Here is a 23,680-nt window from a genome sequence, read left to right on the forward strand (position 1 = left end):
AAAGGTTTTCACTTTTTAATGCGACTTTTTCAAAGTCAGAATTTACATTACATTTAAACATTTTCAAAAAACTTAAAAATTTACCCAAAAAAAAGAAAAGAAAACAAACCAAAAAAAAAAAAAAAATAAAATAAAAAAAAAATCACACTCACGCCAATGATTCAATTTTGTTCTGTGAAAAAACATAGCCTCAGCGAGGGCTGAGCCTTGACCAACAGAAGGGTTGTGAATTGTGGGACCAAGAGGTGGCAGCTTCGATTGACAGCTTTTTAGTAGGTGGTGGTGGTGTTTTAAATCAGCACCATGCACACAGGAGGTTAGACACTCAGTGCTTCTGCACATGCAATCACGTACAACAATCCCAGCCCAGCCCAGCCCCTCCCAACCCAACCCTCCTGCGTATGATAAACCCACCCTACAGTTTCTTTCACAGGTTAAAAAAAAACATTTTTAAAAAAGATGCGAAAACAGAGGGCCTGAAAAGATTTAAGCAAACCTGAACAAAAAATGTGTACAGTGTGTGATGTAGGGTGGGAATTGGAGGGAAGTTGGGGGGGTTGGAGGACAGAAGCAAACGCAAATAAAAAACTGTTTATATGGTGGTGGGGACGACCCATGCTTTAACTAAAAAAAGCAGCTCTTGCTTCCCCCACTTGACAGCAGTCCAATTTCATACGTGTACCCAAAGCATTTAAAAAAATAAAACATAATAGAACATCAACAATTTTGTACATTCTAAAGCTGAACCAACATCAAACTTAACTGAAAAAGAAAGGAGGGAGAAGGAGAGATGGAGAGGGACAAGTGTGCGGATGAGAGGAGAAGGGGGGGGGGGGTGTGTTTTAATGCGGCTGTTTCTCAGGAGGGCTGCGGGGACATCTGTGCCTTCCTCATAGAGCGCAGGGCCTTCTCACGGAGCTGCCTCTCCAGGTCATCCAGACTGTCGTCTACTTCGCTGTCTGATTCCTTAAAAGAAAGGCAGCATTAAAAATTATACTTCACGGCACATACAAAAAAAAGGAACAATTCTTGTTTTGTTTGTCGTCTACCACCATATTCAAAGATCAGACCTACTTGGCTGTGGTGGAATGTAGCCTACTCTCTGCGCCTCTATGGAGACAAGTTTACGGGAGTACAATTACTACAGAGTACCCAAAACATGTAAATAAATGCAACTTCTCTTTTTGGACAAAAAATAATGATGTGAAGTACCAGCACTATTTGATATTAACGTCCTTTGAGATCAGTAAAATATGTACCCATCTAGCTACCCATGCTATGAAAGGATGTATTACATAATTGACTCATCTGATCTGGATGTCAGCTACACTGACAGACTCCTCATGTCATGTCATATCCACAAGGATAGTTTCTAATCTAATCTAGTTAAGTAGACTCTTAAATGAGTGCAATATGTACAGCTCAGAAGTAGATGTTATTCTTGACATTGCGGCATATAAACGTCTCTCCTCACATAGCTGCATCTAGACCTCATCCCCAGGTGTATAAAGCAGAAGTAAAAGAAAAGTACGAATGTCTCATTAGGTACAGTGGAATAACTTGTGTTTACAACTCAGCAGTGCAGACAATATGTACTAGTGTCGTACTGGCATCATAAATGTACTTCTACTTGATACAACTCTGCCCAATCATGACTCCTGTGCCTATATACATGGGTAGACCTCACTTGGGACTACTGTACCTATATACATGGGTAGACCTCACTCCTGACGACTGTAACTATATGAATGGGTAGACCCCAAATTCCTATATGACTGTGTGCGTAGGTTAAGAGAGGAGGGCGTCACCTTCTTGGGTGAGGAGTCGTGGTCTGCCTCTTCCTCCTCGTGCTCCTGCGGCTGCTGCTCCGCTCTAACCTGTCCATCTTCTCCCTCTGCGTCCGCCGGCCCGGACCCCTTCTCCTTCTTGTGTTTCTTATGCTTCTTGTGCTTCTTGTCCTTTTTGTGTTTCTTCTCCTTCTTCTTCTTCTTCTGTTTCTTCCCGCTGGCCTCGGCGTCAGACGTCTAGATGAACACGCACAGACAAGTTGAGGTCAATGGAGAGAGTTGTCTTTCAACACAACATCTTGGCCCAACATGGCATAACGCTGAATTTGCATACAAATCTCAAGTTTACCAATTCTTCTTCTACTTGTATAATGATTATAACAGCTTTTATTGTATTTCATCCGATTGTACACCCAATCTACATTAGGTAGTGCAAAACACTAACCGGTACCTGCAGATGAATTACAGTGCAGGACTGACTTAATACAGCCTCAGTGTTCACAAAATACCCAACTCGAGTTAGCCAGCCTGAGGCTCAGGGAGTGTTGGGGCACAGTACCTTGTTTGGGGAGGGGCTGGCTGAGCCGCTGCTAGGCTTTTTGGCGGGCGGAGGTGGCGATCCACTGGCGGAGCGTGTGGGAGAGGGCGATGCGGAGCCGGGAGCGGGCCGCTTCAGGGGCGGCGGGTGAGACGGAGGCGACTGGGACCGAGAGGATGCCCTCCTCATCGGCTGGGGGCTCTGAGAACTTCTGATGTGAGAAGAGATAGCAGGGGAGGAGAAGATAATATTAACAATGCACGCAGGTACTCTGAACCGTCAATAATAATGAATAATTATTTTTCTTCAACTGCAATGCGGTGGGGTGGGGTCAAGACACAAACAATATCATATGGCTGGCCTATTACACTCTGCTGAATGGATTCATTGAAGCTGAACAAGCCGAACTTACTAATGATAGCTTAAACACATTTGTTCGCTAGACATTACATCAACATATAATGTCTAAGTGTACACCTGGACATCAAGAGAGTACAAGAGAAGACTAGTCTGCATACCTTTGTGTCTTGTGTGGTTCCGGGGTGCGTGACACCCTGCGGATGGGCCTGTTGCTGTTGTCTGAGGGGGACTGCTGCCTCTGGCCCCGGCCCTGTTGCGGAGACCCCGAGTGGGGGAAGCGTCCTTGGCCCTGTGGGCTGGCCGACCCCCGAGACTGGTGCTGCTGCTGGTGGGCCCTGCCGGCAGGGGAGGGGGACAGCCGTCCCTCCCTGGGGGGCCTGTAAGAGGAGCCCTGTGGGGAGCCTCTGCGTCCTCGGGGAGGGGGCGAGATGGAGGAGGGGGGAGTGCGTCTCTTTGGGCCGGGGCTGGCGCGTCGCCGGGGGGAGCGGGAGGGTCTGCGCTTGGCGCCAGGTGACGGAGACGCCCGGCGTCTGGAGGGAGGGGGAGGGGAGGCGGAGGGCCGGCGCTGCTTCTGCTGCACGGGGGAGGGGCTGTAGCGGCGCTGGATGGCTGGGGAGTAGCGGCGAGGGGACGGGGAACGTCTGCGGGGAGGAGAGGGGGACCTGCCAGGGGAAGACACAAAAAAAGAATACATAACAACACAATCACATTAAGCTGCCATGAACTGTATACAATCCGGCTTGTGAAAGTGAAAGGTGCTTGTAAGATCCTCCTGCAATATAATGACCTTATCTACATGGTTGGTTAGGATCAGCGAGCTGAGTGAATTGGTGATGTATGTGTATGGACATGAACTTTCTGTGTCTGGGTCAATCTAGATAATGAAAGACCGTGCACTGACTAAAATTATGAAATCAGAAGATAACAATACACCAGCTCAGCCTATATGATGTGTTTTTAACATCTTCATGTGTTGATTTTGGAGAAGTGAATTGCAAGAAAAATGACTGTGCATACAGACCAACATTTAATCTCATCTCTTATATTTTGCAAGATGTGTGTTGGGAGTGCAATGTGCATGTGTGAGGGCCTCACCTGCGCCTGGGAGGGGGAGAGGGTGACCGGCGTCGTCTGGGGGGAGAAGGGGAGCGGTGGCGCCTGCCTGGAGACGGACTCCTCCTTTTCCTGCAAAACAACAAGACATCAATACAGTGAACCCAGATACATCATGTTGTCACCTTCCGAAAATAACTGCATTTGTTTTCTTGGGAGGTAGATTTTCTCCCTCCCACCCCTTAATTCCCTCCTCAAGGTGAAACTCTTGACATGCTGGATGGGTTTAAAGTGGTAGTTCGCTATTTTAGACATTAAGCCTTGTTTGTGTGACTTCTGGGGTGAAGTAGAGATGTTCTCATCACAATTTTGACATTTGGTGCTGAAGGGAGCATTTGGGTATTCAAGACTGCAGCCCCCCCCNCCTTTACATTGACTACAATGAAGCACTCAAGCAATCGATTATAAAATGGCGTTAAACTTTTGTTTGCAGAGACATGAAACTCACCGAGTGGTCAGAGGTGGGCAGCGATACGTTGGCTCGAAAATCACAGCGAAATACGCTTCCAGAGAAGATATATTCATTATTGTCCGTCTTCATTGATTGTATTGGTTTGACTAGTATTACTCCGCGCGACCGGAAATGGGGGTGCGTTTGTTTACGTTACTATCTATGGTTTGTATGCAAGCTGTAGTTTTTGTAGCAAGTCCCACTCAAAGATAGCCGTTCTACCTCGCTCCTTGATGTCTACATAAACAACACACTATCGCTACCTACTGGCTGGATGTCTACTGCTATTCAACGGCGTCTGGGGAAAAATAGGTCCGCCAAATGCTAAACAACAGTTAGAAGGCATATTTCGCTGTAATTTTCGGGTCAATTTATCGCTGTCTACCACTGACCACACGGTGAGTTCCATGTCTTTTCAAACAAAAGTTTAATGCCATTTTATAATCGATTGCTTGAGTGCTCTATTGGAGTCAATGTAAAGGTGGGGGGCTGCAGTCTTGGATACCCAAATGCTCCGTTCAGCACCAAATGTCAAAATTGTGATGAGAACATCTCTACTTCACCCCAGAAGTCACACAAACAGGGATTAATGTCTAAAATAGCGAACTACCACTTTAATTAGGTGATTCAAACAAGGGCGAAAGCACTATGAGAGGATTTGAGCACACCACTGTCAAAACATTTTTTTCCTTTTAAAATCAGTATATACATGGCATGTCAGTAGGCACTCTGGTAATAATGACACACAAGGACGTCAGGCTTTTAAGCCCTCGAAAACAATGGCATCTTTCATCCAAGATTATGATTTTGGCCCCAAATCGATTTGAGTTTGACACTCCTGGCCTAGGTGAATGATCACCTGGAACTGGACAGGTGAAACCTTGTCATTTGGAATATGTGGCACTGGATTGTAAGTAATAAATCCAGGTTGGCCATCACTGCTCTCTGCTCCCCTGCAGCACCCTGTACCATCATGGACTGCGTGTCGATCACGTTTACCTGGGCGATCCGTCTCTGTGGCGCCGCCGGGGGGAGGAGGGCGATTGACTCCTTCGTCTGCGGATGTCACCATTCCTGGCCGGCGGTCCTCGGCCCGGTGGCCGCCTGCCGCCTTCATCTTCCGAGGAAGACGAGGACCCTGAGTCCGCTAGAGTTTAAGAACAGAGAAGAAGGAATAAGACTGCATCCGTTAGTATGGTAAGTCGGCATATTCCTGGCATCAGCTGGGACACACACCTAGATGAAGGGTCAATGCACAACATGTCCACATCAGCCAGTACGAGACGAGGGAAGGGGAGGCAAGTTGTGTGGGGGAGGGGGATAACACCACTATGCACTGGACTGGTTAGAGAGGAGATGTGTTGGTCTGTATGTGTGCGGGGTGGGGAAGGGAGTGGAGGTAGGGAGGTAGAGAAGCAGAGGGGGGGGGGGGAAGAGAGAGGGAGAGAGATGAGAGAAGGAGGGGAGTGGAGGTGGAGGGAAAAAACACAAATAAAAAAGGGGTGACAACCTGAAGACGACTGCTGATTCTGCCTGCGATACTGACGTCGCTGCTGCACAGAATCGGCCGTGGCCCCCTTCCCTTTATCATCCTCTGAAATGCAAAGCAGTGAGCCAGCTGTTTCAGTGCCCAGGAAAACACACACACGCATACACACCCATATACACACACACACACACACAACTGGTACATGCAAACATCACCAGGTGCATCACCCCACTTAGTGAATGAACACACACACAAACGTGAACACACACACACAAACGTAAACACACACACACAAACGTAAACACACAGACACACACACACAAACACACACCATCTCTCTCACACACTCACAAACACACGAACATACACACACAGCTCGACCAGTGATGTAACAATGACAGATGAAAGGCGTGGGAGTGGTTGGTTATGTCCTCAATGGAGGCATAGTTAGTTTTAAAAGCTATGACTATTACCAGGGGTGCACATAACTTTTTTAGGCCGTTACTCATATGCGCACCAGCAAATATCTTGGTACGCACCTCATCCGCTGTTAAAAAAAAAAAGAAAAAAAAGTGTACTGTCTGCAGGGTCGAAGGATAAAACATTATCACCACGAACGTTGACACATGTTGTTTGAACGCTAATGCAACTGGTGCAAGGTAGCCTTATCACATTTGTTAGTTTGGTATTCTTTAAATCTTAATTAGCCTACAAATGGTCAACAGGTCATCTTCAAGTTAAGTGATTATTGTCTGGATTTCATCTGTTTTTGCCGATTTCGCCATCATGCCAGCTGAGCACAGAGGGGGAATAAACTTGTATGCGGTGTCCGTTTGGAATATGGTGGGAGGAAGCTGACGAAATTAAGAAGTGGAGCTGGCCGGGAACTGCGTGCATTTAAGAAGCCACGCGCATGGATGCATGCTTTCAGTTTTTAACTTCTATGCATCGGAGTTGCCAATGAGAATGACGGGGGTGCGCGTCCATTCTGGGAGTTAACAGACGGCACAATTCCATAATGATGGAGGGAGGAGGAGAGAGCCAGGAGCTCAACTCGGTCGCGCTCGCGCTGACTGTCGTTTCAATACAGTTGATATGCGAGTGACAGAGCGACATGTCTATTTTTAGGCATTCATGAGAAAACGGGACACATCGCGTCCCTTACCTGTTCAACACGGAACGCATGCTTTCACTACCACATACGGAACGATTCTGCATTTCATGGCACTACATTTCTGTCCGCTCATCATTAGCCTCAAGCCACGGCACTTAGAGCCACTTCTCGGAAAGTTTTGTTTTTAAAATCTCTGACTCAATTTTCTTTGCTGTTGACGAAACTCCAAAGAAACTGATTAGGCTACTGTTGTCTGTGTCTTTTTGGACATGTTTTACCATTCACCAACATCAACAGTCTGGTGAGATAGTCAGTACGCAAGTGCGCTGTAGAGACCGAGGTGGCAGTACGCATTGCTAATTTTTGGTGCGCATGCGCACCTGCGTACCAGTTATGTGCACCCCTGACTATTACCCTACTTTAACTTCAGGCAGTACAAGCAACAGAAACACACACACACACAAACAAACTCACATTAACAAAAACGAGCGGAAACTACCAGCAGAAAGGCCAGTTTGTGGCGAGGTAAACCTGGACTCGTTTAACCGCCATTAACCTCTTAAGCTTCGGGGCTATTTTTGAGTGTTTTTAAAGTTTTGCACAACGTCTACTTAGATGCTTCCTGTGTCTGCATACTTTGACCCATCATGAAGTGGCTGGTACCATTTGAAAGTAGAGACTCTGTAGAATCTTCAGGAAGTGACAGGAAGATTTTGTGATGTACTGCCAAGGACTTACAGGGGTTAGAACATCTTTTTTCTGAAATGCGTTCATGAAGACCCCCTAGAAATTACTACATTTCAGCAGTATAGCTGATACATTTGGCATTGGAAACATATTTAAGACTTCATCACAGGTCTACTGAAGCTGTTTGTCAAAGGAGAACTTGCTACATCTATATATGACCTTTACCAAGACAATTATGTGTGGATATACACATGCGTTTTACCAAGTGTCTTTTTGTATTTTTTTTAGTTAGTCAAAATGCACCCCCCATATAAGGTCTTACTGTACAAGAACCTTTTGAGCTAGAAGCCTTATCATAGTCACATATGAAAGCATACTCCTGGAGGTGTTATACAGTAATCAGCCATGGTTGGATATGCCTTTTGGGTAGTATTACAGAGATGTTGCTGTACAGTACTGTACGGTACTGTACACTATGTACAGTAAAAACATGGTAAGAAAGGGGTATTGTTGAGCAGATTTGAGATTCCTTTGTCCCTGGGTGTAATACAGAAGAGCTATATGACTCATTTGAAAACCTGGACTCTGGGCTATCACTCAGTCTTTGAATGGAGTTTCTAGCTCTTGCTTTGAGGGAGCTGCAGTCATTCAAAGCAAATGAGCCAATACGAAGCTGTGTAAAACAGGACCTGCCTACTTCTCTTCTAAGGCTTGTCTTTCAGGGTAGGAATGTCACAGAGCCACCCCAGTGCTACCCATGTAATCAGCAGAGTCTGGGGATCATGTGGAATATCATTGATCATGTGAAAAATATGGAAGTGTGGACAAAAACAGCACAATTCCTGAGGGGAAAAAACATGATCATTTTTTTCACAATAAAGTGGTTTTGTTTGACTGGAGTTGTACAACTTTTGGTTGAAATAAAGTAAAAAAAGACTACACTCTCATAAACCTTGGATTGTAACAGACATTTTGAGACCATGCTGATAAGGATATGTTCATGTTTGGATGTCCACTCATCCTAGGAAGGTAGGGAGACATCAGGCGAGGGGTGCTTGAGGGGGTCAAATTTGAAAGGTGACATTGTGTAATAAATTGATAATAATGCACATACAATTGTTCAAATCCCTGTATAGTAGTGCTAGGTGTGTTCCTGAGGTTCTAAGCTTTCCAATGATATATAATGTTCCTGGGTTTATTACACCACCTGGATTTTAAACAATTGCGGAATGAAGATCAAGTTCAAGTTCAAAGTCATTGAACCCGGTACCGACCACCCCGAACTTTAAGAGGTTAACCACAATGAGTGATGCAGTGTCTATTACCAGACGCAAGTGTTGTTGCTTGCGGGCTCTAAAGTGGAGCTTTTTTTTTTTTAAGACAGACATATCTTTAAAGGGTGGGTGCACTCACCGGATTCAGAGAGGTCCGATCGCCTGGCTTTGGGGACCGGGGAGGGGGACTTGTTCCTTCCTGCGGGCTTTCTTTTTGAACCTGGAGAACCACAAAGGCAAATTTAAGTGTCTTTAAAAAAGTAAGTGCATGTTACAGGCTGATTAACTGTGTTTGCAACACCTGAAAAATTGCCAAAGACTCGTAGTCCAGAGGTTTGATCAAATTGGTTCTGAATCAGTTGATTGTGATCACTCAACAAGCAGAGCAGGCTGAACTCCTCTGTGTCCAGTATAATAGAGTCATTCGTGTTTTACTTTCTGAAACTAGCACTGTAGCTGATAGACCTTCCGGTAACAACCTGCTTCCAACTTTATCTCCCCAAAACTTTACTAGGGTGTGGCCATGTGGGCTACTGGTTACATGGTTTACTTACAGTAGAGAAAGTGCGCTCAACTCCGAAAAGTTTCTTACAAGGTCTTTGGGTGCGAGCAAACAGCAAAGTTCATGTATAGTAAAAAAAGCCGCACTCCCGGATCAATTTCTTGCAGTTTTAATACTGGGTTAGCATGGCAGACAGACAGACGTTTCGGCCTAAGCCTTCTTCAGCGTCGGCTTTTTTACTATACATGGTTTACTTGGCCTTACACGTGTCCCAGCTCTGCATACCCTTTTCTTTCCTTCCTCAATCCTCTTTGGGCAAAAAAAAAACAGCTCAGCGTCAGACTCCGTATCAGACTCAGCACCATAACCCTGGGTCTGTAAATGCCCATCTGTTCTGGTGAGGTGACTACGTCTCCCTGCTACCAGAGCCTGTGGTGTCTGTGCAGAGTCATGGCTGTGCGATACGTGATCTGACTGGGTCAGCTGGGCAGGTGATCCGGGCCCGGTGCAGTGCTCACGTAACCAGAGACACGGCCAGGGACCGCTCGGCCATGACGGCTCACTTTGCAAAGTAGGAAGGAGGAAGGAGACCTTCAGATGTTGCCTGCTGCGGCATTCCTTCATCCTGGCTAATGCACCAGGTTGAAACAGGGAACGGAGGGAATGGGAGTACACAAAGGCGTAACTCAAGACGGCAAAGGCAGGAATGAGAACTTCTCTGATCTGGCCAGAGTTCTATTAGTGGGGAGACCAGCAAAGGGGAGCGAGCTAATACCTGAAAGAACTTTAAGTCATGATGACTTTCCTTCATAGCAAATGTTTGATCCAAATGCCAAGTACTTTTCACCTTCGCCTACCCTACAGATTGGAAGCAGAATGGTCTCAGAAAGAAGAGCGCTTCGCTGGCAAGCTTGAGATGATTCACTGCATTAAGGTATATTCATTTGTACACTAATCTCAATCCAAGTACTAGAAATGAGCAATGGGCAACAGGCTTTCCAAATACGATAGGACATATGCTTTCCATTGTGATGGATGTCACTCAAACTCCACTAATGTAGCTGCCGGCTTAACTGGCCTGATGTGATTAGACATGACATCTGCGATCTTGCCATTTCAAATGAGTCAATCAACACATGACAGGGCAAAAAGTAATTCACTTTGGAATACATCAAAGGGAGGGTGGATACAGACCCAGTGAGTTTCCAAAAGCATAATAGCAAAGTAGGAGTAAGAAAATATTTCTACGCTTGAAATCAAGAAATGTATCAAAGTTATAAACCAAAAACAACTGTAAAATGTTAACTACTTTCCGACGCCTTATTCACGCCAAGGCTTGACAACTTCCAACCCTGAAGATGATACAGGTAAAAAGATAAGTACAGAGTCCAAAAAAAAGGGTGAAGCAGAGGGAGGCACTGTGGCATGCTGCGCTAAGAGAGCAGTACAGGCAGATTGGTCATGGGAACGCAGGTTTGAGTCCAGTCTGGATCATTCCCAACCTCATCCCATAATTATCTCTGTCTCCCTCTCACTTGCCTGTCAATTACAGGCATAAATCACACAAAAAGTATAAACCAGGTAAGAGCAAAAGAGCAGCATTACAGAACTTACTGGGGGATGCTGAGCTGCCACGACCCCGTCTGCCATGGGGGGAGGGTGAGCGTCTGCTCTTGCCCGGGGAGCCTGCTCCTGCTGCGTGATCGGGTCCGGGGGAGGGCCGTCCTCGCCTCCTGGAGGGGCTGCCGGAGGACGGCTCGTTCGGCCGGAGCAGCTTGCGTGGTGGGGAGGCAGAAGGCCGCTTGGCCGGTCTCTTGTGGGGCGAGCGAGACGAGGAAGAAGAGCTGCCTGAGGAAGACCCGGAGGGAGAGCGCCGCCTGCAGGTGATACCAGAGAATGACAGGCGTGAAACAAAGGGTAACTGCTTATGTTACGAATTAACTAATACAAATAATAGCTGATCTGCGTAAAAGCTACTTAACACCTGAGGATCATCAGGTCTGAGTGTCCGAATTTATTCTCTCAGTAATCATGTTGTGTTGACTATGCACCAATGATACCCCTTCAGGTGACAAATTAGATGAATAGGGCTGTAACAATCTTGCTTTGAACCGAGAAATTTTGACACGCCGTCATAATACTGTATCGCAGTGCAAGAAGGCAGAATTGTGATTCACCCTTTCAAAATAATTCTGAGAGACAGATTTAAAGAATAGTGGGGTGCATAAAACCGTAGGTCCAACATCGTGATATAAACCGTAAGTTGAGTACGGTATATCGTTACAGCCCTCGCATTCACAGTTAAAAGTTCCTGTAATGTGCCACGAATGCATAAGTATTATGCACGTGCAGATACACTGTACTTACTTGCGGACGGGAGATCTGCTGCGCCTGTGTCTGGGGCCGGGAGGAGGGCGCCTGGGAGGGCTTCTGCGGCGGGGGGACATGCGTCTGCGGGGACTGGACCTCCTGCGCGGGGAGTAGGACCTGGGCAGATGGGAAGACCAAGACATGACATTTACTGCAAAGGTCATGACACTTCTGATCACATCTTCATCTGCTTTTTCCATACACATGCCCCAGGCATTGTGTTCTACCAACAAAATAATAATAAAAGCCAGGGCTAATTCATGAAAAAAGAATCCTGAGCTTGAGCTGCAGTTGGTCTAGCTGTAATGTACATGTAACAACTTTTCACAATAACAACATTTCACAAAAACTTTAGCATAGCGGATCGCTTAATTTCCTTGCATAGTAACACAACCAAGCCTGAAAAAAGGCACAGGGCCTCCATAACCATCAGACCTGTACATCCATGAAGATCCAGAAAGATCAACAGAAAAGAAAACTAGAGGCTATACTCAAAAACGCCTAACCTGGAGCGCGACCTGTGTCGTCTGCGTGATCGAGAGCGTGATCGCGAGCGATGGCGTGGTCGATCCCTCCTGCTGTCCTTCTCCCGTTCGCGAGGCCTCTCCTTGGGCCTCTCCTCCTCCTTGGCCACCACGGGTGGCATCACAGGGGGCACTACTGGGGAGGGCTCCTTCACCTCCGCCACAGAGTCTGGGATCACTGGCTGCTCTCTCAGCACCATCACGTCACTGGAGGAAAGGTGGTGTAGAAAAAGAATTGCACTTACATTACATTCAGCAGACACTTCTATCCAAAGTGACTTTGGGGACATACACATACATTACAGCATACATACAAAGGGGACATACACATATGTGACGGAGGTCATCTTGCACCTGTTCACCCCCCTCGGGGATCGAACGTGCGATCTCGTCAACTACAGCGGTCCGGCAATGGGAGACACAGTACGATACCGCTGGACCAAGAGACTAGTCTCTCGGCCCAACGGCACGAGACTGTATGAGGCTATCGGAGGGAGGTTTACCAACGTTCCACGCCAACTCTGCTAGTTAGCCTCCGTTACACATACATTACAGCATACAGAGTATGAGAGAATACCGGGTACAGAATTCAGGGAGTAAAAGCTAAACAAAGCGCAGCAATATAAAAACCCAAGTAGTGACGTACAGCTCTGTAGAATGAAAACTATCTGCATAATAAAAAAATACTACAAGGCCGCTAATATGTTGATGCTTGCCATTATAGGATACGGTTGCAGCAGTAGCGACATCACCCCTGCCTTGCACTGTGGATGTTAATTATTGTTAGGAAATTTGATATCCATTCACGACATTCTATAATCATCACCCCTAAACAAGTGAACAAATCCATTCTCCAAATTCATATCCGAACAGTGCAACAGGAGTTATAAAACCAAGGGCCAAATTGTTTTTTGTGTTGATGTTTTCGGTACGCCTCTTCTGCCTACCTGGTGGAAGAGGCCTCTTGGATGAGGGGCGGTGGCCTGGAGGCCTCTGACTGGTCGGGCTCTGGCTGGGGCTCCTCTGGGGCCTTTGGGGGGGAGGCCGGGGGCGACACCAGGAGGGGGCTGGGCTTGCGGCGCGGAGGGGAGCGGGCGGGAGAGGGGCTGCGCCGGCGCTCCTTCCTGGGGGGAGAGCGCCTCCTAGGGGACGGGGAGCGGGACTTTCGCCTGCAGAGAGAGAGAGACACACATCAGACAAGAACATCCATATCACAATGTTAAGAGTTTGGACTTGGCAGTGAAAATCAAATCAATCATGACCAAAAAAAAAGATTTAATGTGATTGCAATATAAAAGGTGTTCCAGGGAAAAAGGGGTAGTGCAAAAATAAATATGACAACAACCATCTCTCCCATTCAAATAACCCTAAATTGCTAAATATGTTGAGGATTGATCTGGATATCTAATGTGAAACCGCATGACCAGAAGCATTGGCTGAAACCTAAAAGGTCACTGTTCCGCTCACCTCCTTGGGCTTCTGGACTGAGTGCTCTCTTTGTTCTCCTTCTTGTCTTCATCCATCCTCTTCAGTGAGGCCAGTTTCTCCTGCTCAATCTGCAACACACATTGTGGAACATCAGTGAACAACTCACTCCCAGCAGAGATGACTTCCAGCTCTCAGATTTGTACTTGTTTATTCGCCCACCAACATTTCAAGTGAAAATCGGAGACTGTTGCCCCTTACCGTTACTTTTCAGAATTATCTACTTCATAAGGGATTCAGCACGCAGTAAAAACTTTGAACAAGCAACAGGCGATAATACGAACGCATCTCTTCCACTTTTCAATATCCTCTGCAACTCATTAATGGGCGTTAATCAAGACAAAGATGGGCTAGTGATAAATCTGGTTTAAGTTATCCCGCATGTAGCCCAACCAGTTTAGAAAGATCTCCTCTGTCAGGTAGCTTGACATGGATCATTCCATTACTTTTTTGATTTGGAGTAGTAGAATTATATGAGACAATAACATACCTGCCAACCTTTCAAATTTTTTTTGAGTAGCAACTTATCGCGGCACGGCAATTCACGGCACAACAACTTGGCATGGCAAAGCAACGGGGCCGCCGGCGGGCCCATCTGAGAGGCTACTTTGTTTTGCATAGTCTGCCCTACACCTAGGGTTGCCAAATGTCAACAGGGAAGATATGAGACACTTCATTCAGGCAAGGGGTGTAGGGGTCCTCCCCCAGAAAAATTAGCTTTTCTTAGATGCAATTTCCTGCATTTTAATGCATTTTAGCCAAACATCCCATGTATCTGGCAAATAGTTTATCTTGCTCTTCACAGTACTTTGAACTACCATTATTTATTAAACTTTCAAGGAAGATGTTTTTTTTTGTTTCACACCATAACACCAATAAAATGCTATGATATAGTGTGCTGGAATTCATTACTGATCATTACATTATTGATCACCAGCCAATATGGCTGTTAATCTTACTAGTCAAACATACCACCAGTCTGGCTAGTAAGTGGCTATTAAGTTATCCTATGTACCAGCCAAACAGAGCATTTGGTCACTTGGGGGGTGTTAAGGAGCTGGAATTGAGTATGAAATTGAAGCATTTGCTGATTATTTTTTTGGCTGTAGAAGGTACATGTAGGAAAATGTATAATTTGATTATATAATACCGAGGCATTTCAGTGATTTTTATGAACAAAAAGTTGAATTGTAATGATTCTTTCATCATCTCCCCCAATATTAATAAATGGTGATGTCACCTACTGTGAAGAAGCATCAGCAGTAGAGAAAATGATTAAGACAAGTGTTATCTAAGCTAGGATAATATCAGGTTAATATTATTACCTTGGGGGCTAACATCAAAATCACACTTGCCTTCATTCAGTACAAAATGCGTCATGTAGTGGCTCTACTGAGGGACGGGGGCTAATGGCCATTGCTCTTGGAACTTCCACGGTAACTTGAGGGGCATGCACGCTTCTTTTTTTAAACTTCTCTGCATAATAGTAGGCCTATCTACCCTCATCTGCCGCCATGAGTTGGCTATTGTTCACTGTTCGGCACATATATGATGATAGGAGAATTGATTTTATTAACAGATTGCCATACGTGATTACGGATAGTAGTCGTGGAGTGATGCATATTTGGTATGGCGCACGACCTATTACACCTGTTCACAGAATGGGCCACGACGCAGGGGGAACAGTATTCCTATACGGTGTCATGGTAGGTTACGGATGTACTCCGATCACAACTGTTAGAACTATCACTTTATTTTCCTGAGTTAAAATGATCCAACGCAAAGGGAAACCAAATTAAGTTTGCTGCTAATCTGCTAATTTATAGCGCAGTCATAGACACATTTTCTCAGTAATCTCGTTTCGGTCCAATATCAAAACAAACAACAACATATTGCCGTCAAATACGGCGAAACATTGGGTGAACCATTACGACAGACCTCGGCCTTTATTTATTTTCATAAGTTTACGGATTTAGCAACTGGACGCAATTCACTATTCCCATACAGGCTACCTTTCTCAAAGCCCATTTACCTTTGAAACGGTGATTTTGACGGTGCTCACTTGTAAAACTACAGCGGCAGTACCAAGATGGATAATACATGATGACAGGAGGAGGACACTTGTGTCAGAGATTATAGGAGTATATTACCCGATCTGCTTGTGTGATTTCGAACCAAACTTTCGGCAGCTGATGCCTCGCCTGGAGAGGAGCGCAGCACAACAAATGAAGACCAAACTAGCGCTCTGATTGGTCAATATTCCCCCCCACACGGTGCTGGCCAATGGAAAGGCCAGCGCGAGACAATTGCAAGCAGAGCCCTACGCAGGGCTCGAAATTAACTTTTTTCCTCTGTGTCCCGCAATGGTCCCGGATTCCACTTTGTATTGTCCCGAACGTAACCAGAAGTGTCCCCATTTTTTTCGCGCCTAAATAAGCGGTAAATTATGTCCATGTTCAATTTCATGTGTGACTAAGTTTTTTTTTTGCAGTGCAACTGTGAATTCAGGTTTTTAAGAAAAAACGAGGGTGTGTTAAATCATGAACATCTGTGCCTTGTATAGAAAAATGCCTTGAGTAACCGTGCACATTTCGTTTTTCAAGAATATATGAGCATGGTGATATGAGGAAATCTGCATTCAATGACATTATATTTGTCTATTGCAGCCAGCCTGTTACTCTGTTGTAACCTATTTAGCCTACAGAAAAAAACAGCTTTCATTTAGTCTACTACATATCAATAACAATTCAGTGTCTGTTTAGCTTTAGTTAAAAAGTGGCAATAGTCAACCTAGTCTGACTTTGGCCACTGGTTGTGATGTGCATGCCGGTGGAAGATAGCCAGGCCGTGCCCTCCTAGTGATGCAACAGCTTCAGCCAGTCTCGAAGAGATGTGAAAGTCGATGATAATCAGGGTAGGTGGAAGAAGATGCGGTAGGTTTTTGGGCCGCATTAGGAGTACGACAACGTATTGCAAGACGTTTCCTTTCCGCTTTAAATTCACATGACATTGACATCAAGACAATTTGATAACCTAAAAATAAATGCACAAGAGAAAAAACTACGACCGCACACTTAGGCCTACCTCACTTTCGAGAAAGAGAGGGAGGGGAGAGGGAGAAAGAGAGGGATTGGAGAGAAACAATGCGCTGGCAATGCTGTAAAATTGAAGCGCGTTCTTCGAGCTTGTAATCAATGAAGTCAAGATGGACTTTTCCCCTTTTCAATTAGACCTTGGCTACTAGGCATTTCTGCTTTTACCAACACAGAAACAATAACATGGATACTTCAACATTAATTAAATAACTGCGTTTGTATGACGATGTTCAGAATATAGCGCCTTCATTTCCAGCCATTTGAATGAAACTGCTTGACGTTCTTGGCTAACAACCACCCCTGTTAGCTTGCTTGCCGTTTCCCTAACTATTTGTTACTGGAAAGTCATTTGCAGGCAGTTTCTGATATGTATGAATGAGGGTTAATCTACTTAGCTCGCGTTCTGGTGTTTTGGGCGGACGCGACAGGTGGCAACAGACACTGCGCATTGTTTGGGGCTGTTGCTTTGCTTACCTGAAATATTAGCAAAACCGAACTCCATTCAGGTCACAGCTTAATCATGTCTACTGGAATATATCCTTGTTGGCTTGCAAAATCAACAATCCAGAGCCCGTTTTCCATGAGAGAATTTCTAGTTCAGGGTGAAACGGCATAACCAACGGGACAACCTCTCAGCAGCAGTCCGAAGAACAACGCGCTTGCAGTCGCAGCTGCGAAATCTTAATCAACATTCTAAAACACAATGCGGAGGGTTATCAGAAAGTTTTCTGTTGCTATTTTCGCTGATGGTTGCTGTTATATTAATGTCCCTGTGTAATGGATTTGCAAATATAATAGCCTACTTTTAGAATCTTTTCATTTATATTTTTGGACGGTCCCGGCATTGTCCCAGAAATGATAACTTTGTGTCCCCACAACATTTTTTATGGTCCCCGGGACGTCGGGACACCGTTAATTTCGAGCGCTGGCCCTACGGCTCTGTCTGGGTGCAAGTCTACAGAGCAATTATAAGGGCCTATGAACACACTTTGCTTTCGGTTTTTCCCGTATTTTGAAGTGACAGCGCCGTAGTTTGATGTCAAAATCCGTATCTGCTACACAAAATGCGTAATGGTCGGCAGGTATGCAATAACACCATCTTCATTGTCTTGCTGAAGAAATATCAACAAGTTCTACAATGTGGTTTAAGACTACTTGAGATTGGATAATGAAACTTTATCGTTGGTTACATGTTACAGAAAAAAAAAAAAAAATTAAGTTTACAATTCTTTTTTTCTCAACAAAAAGGTGGACCATTCTTCGAAGAGAGTGATGACATCTGACCTGTCTCTGTTTGATCTCCTCTTTCTTCTGCTCCAGGAAGGCTGTGGGGATGCCGGCGATGTTCTCCTGTGCGCTCAGCAGCAGCGGCCACAGGTCCTTCATGAACTCGCGGGCGTTCTTGCCGTTCAGGAACCCCGTCAGGTTGATCTGCATCATCTTACTGTCCGGGTGCTGCAACACACACACACACACACACAACCCAGGAGGGGGAAGAGAAGAGAGAGGGGGGAAAAGACACGCCAGTCAATACAGTAAGGGGGAACCCGCTAGCTGGAAGGGCTGAGGTATTGTCAGCCACATGCCTGTTTTACCCTCACAGCTTACTGAAGCTGCAGTTGTCTTGCTGTTCTACCATCTTTAGTCCATGGGGTATGGAATTATTTCAAAATGTTGAAATTCTACATTCTATTGATTACTGTAGATGGAGTATATTTAGCTTTATGTTGGTGTTAGTGCCACAATATGTTACTGTGTATGGTCAACACTGGCTCACTGTTCTTAATTCCAACCGCTTGGATTTCATGTTGTCATTCAGGCCTAAGGCAGAGAGCTAGTTGAGGGGAGACAACTTGAGAACTACAAAGGCCCGCCATCAAGCATGCACTAGCTCTAACAGTCTTCCACTGTGACAAAAGGCTGGGCCTTTTCAGACTTTTTCTAACAAAATCAGATACCTTCTACACCACAAATAGAGAATATTTCTAAGGGTCAAATACCTACTAGATGTTATAACTACACATCTCAAATATGCAGATGTTGTCTCTCCCCCTTACAAATAAACTGTGGTTCCTCTTTTTTAATACACAAAAATAAAAAAAAACAAATAGCCACAGAACAGAGTGCATCAAAACCCCACAAAGAAAGTACAGTCCCGTTGTCTTCAGTGTGTCCTGCGGGATCTGGGGGGGCGGGGGCACGGAGCGCTCGCCACTCCAGCAGAAAGCGAGTCTCCCTGGGCTTGCGTCCGCCTCCCTACTGCTTGAGACTCAACCACCTTGAGTTTAATGTTATATCATTTATCTAAATTGCAAGAGACGAACAAGCAATAATGAGTACACAAGGCATGTCAAAAGGGGGTTTATTTCAAAACAAACTAAGTCAAGAGTAAAGAAAAAAAAAACTTGTTGCTGACTTCCCTAACCTGCATCTTAAGATTCACAAGACCCATTTGCCATAAAGATAATGACTTTACCGGAAGATAAGTTTATCCCAAATACACCAAACATAAAATGGCCTACATCTATAAAGATAGTATAGAATAGACACTAGACTTCTTCCCACATTTATCTTCAGATGTAATAAGAGAGGGGTACCTTACTGTACACCGAGCCACATCTTCTGAAAACGTTAAAGAAACCAATACTTTTGCGCAACAAAGAAATATTGCCTTTTGATACTGCATCCATCACATCTACATAGAACCACAGATGATGGACGCTGCATAGCATGCTACATAGTTGCATGTTGAAACAATCATGGTTAACCAAATAATATGAAGCTATGCAGTTTTACTAATCAACTCAAACAACTTTAACTAAATAAAGGAGCATGGTCATTTCACATACTATTGTTATTACCAGAGATGGGGCACTACTACACTACTGGTTACAGTGCAGTAAAACAGATATATTTGTGCAAAAAATAACTGGGCAACCATGATAGCCAAGACTATGGTAAGACCCCATCTGTTTGTTATGGTTGTTACACACTGGATACTGCCTGTAAGACCAGATTCTTAAGTCTATATTAAGATTTTTTTCAGTGAAGTAGGTATGACATTGCATGATGGTAAATAAGACTTTTAGTTAAATTGTACATTTCACATAATCACTGTGGTTGCAAAAGAAGAAGACTAAACTAGTGAAATCAGCTTAACCATTAACATGTCTCTAGACCTGACAAGATGCCAACCCCCTGCTCATAACTCACCTCAAAAACCAAACTTCATCATCAAGGAAGAGTTGGATTCAGTGAGACTTTGGGCTCGGGAGTGATCTAATTAGGTGTTGGAGCTATACTTCTGATGCAAGGTATAACATCCATATTGGTTCGGGCCTTTTAAATCATAAATCAGATCATCATTAGAAAACTGCTGTTCAAAGAAAACGATACTTTGTTCATCATTATTGCAAAACAATCCACTTTCATTGGATGAACTAACACATTTTTTTTAAAATCCCCAGCTATGCCACACAAAACGGCACCGACTGAAGCAGATTTCTTGTTGTACGTTTCAAGTCATGTCAATACTAAGAATAGCAAATACTGTATTAGTGTCATCATGTCCCATAGTTATGTCACCCACCCCAAATGCATAATCAGACTTAACGGTCATAAATAAACAATGATGTGGCAGCAGAAAAAGACAGGCCATTACCTTCTCCTCCAGCTGATTGAAAATGAACTCAATGACGACGTCGTCCTCGAAGCCCAGGATCTCCGTGACTCGCTTGGTGATCCAAGGTTTGATGACTTCTAGGTTGACTTTCGTCATGTCCACCTGCGAGGGAAGTGAAACCAGTCACTTTTCCAGAGCTCAGACATTCGGTTAAGTTAATACAGAATCACATTGTATATATTTATGATTAATCACTGCCTTTATGATGGTACAGAAATCATCAAAACTGAGCAGATTACTGCACACGCACACCACAAATTTCTAACCGGCCTGCATTGTAATCTTGGAGTGTGCACTTGCGTCCACTTAAATATTGATGTGCTATCATGAACACAGTGAGAGCCAGGCTATCAAATGAAAAAAGTATTGGAGGAGCGTTCAAACCTTCTTTTCCAGACATTCTGCAAACTTCAGCTGCTTCAGTAATTTCTTCTGTTTATTGCTGAAGCGATTGTCTTGCTCTGCACTGGTTCCCTGAGGGGAGGAAAGAAGACATGGCTCTCGACATCAGCAGATAGAAAAAACAGTTCAATTATAGCTACACGGAAACCATTTAGATTGATGGCCATCTTGACAACCTGGGGCCTCATGCACAAAGCTTGCTTAGACACACAAAAAAACTACATTAGTAACTTTTCACGCAAATGTGTGGACGTACTAAAACGGACTTAACGTGAAAAAGGGTACTAGTTCGTGTGAAATCTGATGCACCACGGGAATCAGCATGAAAACCTGTTGCATGAACTGAAATACATTTGAAATGGCAGGTTCACATGTAGCTTTAGAGACTTTCACACACTCAAAAATGTAGACAGTTAGAAATCTACGAAGTGGCTTGATAATTGTGAATCAGACGTCAGCTAGTACATCACTTGCGAGTAGGATAGGTAAAATCAGGCTAGGGGTGGGCGGTATGGCCAAAAATGTATACCTCGGTATAATTTTAGCCACGGTATATATCACGGTATATATCACGGTATTTTACATTTGTGTAAAATTGAAGCATTCCATCGCAAAATGTACAAAGCGCCTTTTTTTTTTACTTTAGCATTTGCATTTTTTTACATTTGCATTTTTGGAATGTGTGTGAATTCTTGCTATTCAAATCTTTTGAAAACAGACAAAAACTATGTAAAATGCATTTTGCAATGCAATGCAATAGGCTACAACACTGTCAATTTCACCAAGTCTAGAAGGGGTTAAACTAGGGAAGGGAGGGGTGTCAAACTGAACATGGATTTTATCCAATAAATCGTTCATTTGACCTTTTTTTCTATTTCTGGAGTTGCTGGGGGTAATTTGGAAATGTGTGCTTGCATCTGTGATTATGCCAAGCCTAATGGTTCAGCTGTTATTGTTAAAGTTTAAAAAAACGAACTTTCACATGAGGCAGCCAGCAATGCATTGTAGAACTAATGCATTTAAATGGCAGCTATCACTGCAGCAGCGGTTAGCGTGCTAACGTTAGCGAAATCGCTAAATCACATTTTAAACAGTGAACAGTCATCTAAGTTACTAACACCCAGCCAGATATCGTGAATGATATTATCTCACCTGGACACAGTAACATACAGTAAGGCTGGCGCAAATGTAAAGCAACCAGTAGCACATGGATTTAGCACTTCTGTTGTCAGACACCAGCATTGACATGAATGACTTGGGCTGTTAGCTTGCTAACTTGCTTTTCAAACACCACTGTACATTAAATTGTGGAGACCAGAATCGAAATCACATACAGTTTAAAACCATAGTTCACTACACTAACTATACATTTTACACTTAAAGCTTAAATGAAATTGTGCTTCTGTTCTACAACCACATTTTGCTACTAGTACTACGAGAGACAGTCTGTGGATGTTCAAAACGTTGTCTATTACTGCCATCTGCAGGACGCAATGCGCTATGGCGGTAGAGCGGTATGGACAAAATCCATACCTTGGGGGAAAAAATACCTCGCACGATAGTATACCGTCCATACCGCGCACTCCTAACATCAGGCTTTCATTTTGGCATTTTAAGGCCTACTTCCCTGACATGTCAACAGCTCAACCAACTTGACACTGCGTGTCATGACAATACTGAGTTACTGAGTTGAATATAAGTAGGCCAATTAAAACCACCAAATTGCATGTTCAATTGCAGCGTTGGGCATGTCATCTGGGAAATCTAGCAGGCATGGAAGGCATGCGTTTTGGAAAATGGAGACGATGAATGCCCTACCAACTAAGATGTCTATATAATCATTTAATGCGGCATCGACCAACCTCAGATTACAACACAATATCAAAGATAAACAGATCAGTGAAAGTCATCCCTAACCTCACTTGTCGTGTCACTCAAGTGATACGCCATATGGACCACATGTCCTGACTATATTAGTCACCAGCACCTTGGTACATAAAAACTTTTTTCTTGGCAAGGGGGACACCCTGTGATAGATTCATATTATTCCACTACTGTGAAAATCTGAACTCATATCGCATGGCTCTTGTGGATGGGGATTTATCAAACATAACTAGGAACGCCAAGACTGTTTGAGAGGCGCTGCATTACTGCAGCTAGGCGCTAGCATTATATTTTTGGATACCTAGCATACATCATTAGCTGACTAACTTCACCTAGCTTAGCTATGTCATTGAACTACGCGTACAAATGTTTCTGGATACAAAGCCTGTCAGCCACAGAGAATAATTACATTTCGAATACCAAAGATTAGGTACTTCTCCACACTAAATCATACATCAAAATAGGCACACAAATGACAAGCAGGGATAGACAACTAGCTGTAAAGTTAGCTGGCTTATTGCGCTGATTTCGTACTTAGCAGACACGGCCGCCATTTTTGTGTGTGCTAGCATAGCAAAACTGCTTGCAGCGGAATGGCGCCTGAAATTATAATTAAGCCGTTTATAACTCATTATACATCGCAATTACACGAGCCGTATGGTTCTCCTATCTAACCACAGCTATTGGGGCAGTCGTAGGAGTTCAACAAACGTTACTTACGCGGAAAAAGCCCGCGTCCATGGTCTCCGATACTTGTTTGCACGGGAGAGTGGAAGATGTGTTTCAATCAGCCACAATGCAATGCGGTCGGATTCTAGGACAAGTTCCGCAAGAAGGTAATGGGGGCGTGGTAACAAATGTGCGGCTCGTGATAGCGCCTTGCTGAGGGTCAAGTAGGAGTTGTTGCTTTCTGTTAAACAAAA

At 44.4% G+C, this 23,680-nt stretch overlaps 1 protein-coding gene across 5 annotated transcripts; it reads right to left on the reverse strand.

Moving 5' to 3' along the window:
- On the reverse strand, window positions 1-23,550 carry srrm1 (serine/arginine repetitive matrix 1). 5 transcript variants are annotated; one of them, XM_063183522.1, is made up of 18 exons: window positions 23,478-23,550; window positions 20,856-20,945; window positions 20,451-20,573; window positions 18,074-18,244; window positions 13,677-13,765; window positions 13,157-13,378; window positions 12,192-12,416; window positions 11,683-11,802; window positions 10,930-11,192; window positions 8,953-9,033; window positions 5,760-5,843; window positions 5,249-5,396; window positions 3,781-3,870; window positions 2,844-3,347; window positions 2,347-2,536; window positions 1,809-2,024; window positions 1,075-1,110; window positions 870-966 (listed from the first exon to the last, which is right to left on the reverse strand). In XM_063183522.1, the coding sequence occupies exons 1-17, from the start codon at window positions 23,496-23,498 to the stop codon at window positions 1,096-1,098; spliced, it is 2,652 nt and encodes an 883-aa protein (XP_063039592.1). In that variant the 5' UTR covers window positions 23,499-23,550; the 3' UTR covers window positions 870-966; window positions 1,075-1,095. The 5 variants fall into 5 exon arrangements, with proteins under 5 accessions (XP_063039593.1, XP_063039590.1, XP_063039591.1 ...); XM_063183523.1 differs by lacking the exon at window positions 1,075-1,110 and having other exon boundaries at window positions 1-959; XM_063183520.1 differs by lacking the exon at window positions 1,075-1,110 and having other exon boundaries at window positions 1-966.
- Between the last annotated feature and the right edge of the window lie 130 nt (window positions 23,551-23,680).

The sequence above is a fragment of the Engraulis encrasicolus genome, chromosome 19, assembly GCF_034702125.1.
Source record: "Engraulis encrasicolus isolate BLACKSEA-1 chromosome 19, IST_EnEncr_1.0, whole genome shotgun sequence".
Classification (NCBI taxonomy): Eukaryota; Metazoa; Chordata; class Actinopteri; order Clupeiformes; family Engraulidae; genus Engraulis; species Engraulis encrasicolus.

Excerpts from the sequence above, each read along its gene's own strand:
- srrm1 (XM_063183520.1), bottom strand. The coding sequence starts at position 23,498 with ATGGACGCGGGCTTTTTCCGC. Across the intron at positions 20,574-20,855 it reads CAGAATGTCTGGAAAAGAAG|GTGGACATGACGAAAGTCAA; the intron begins GTTTGAACGCTC and ends CTTCCCTCGCAG. Across the intron at positions 13,379-13,676 it reads CAGTCCAGAAGCCCAAGGAG|GCGAAAGTCCCGCTCCCCGT; the intron begins GTGAGCGGAACA and ends CTCTCTCTGCAG.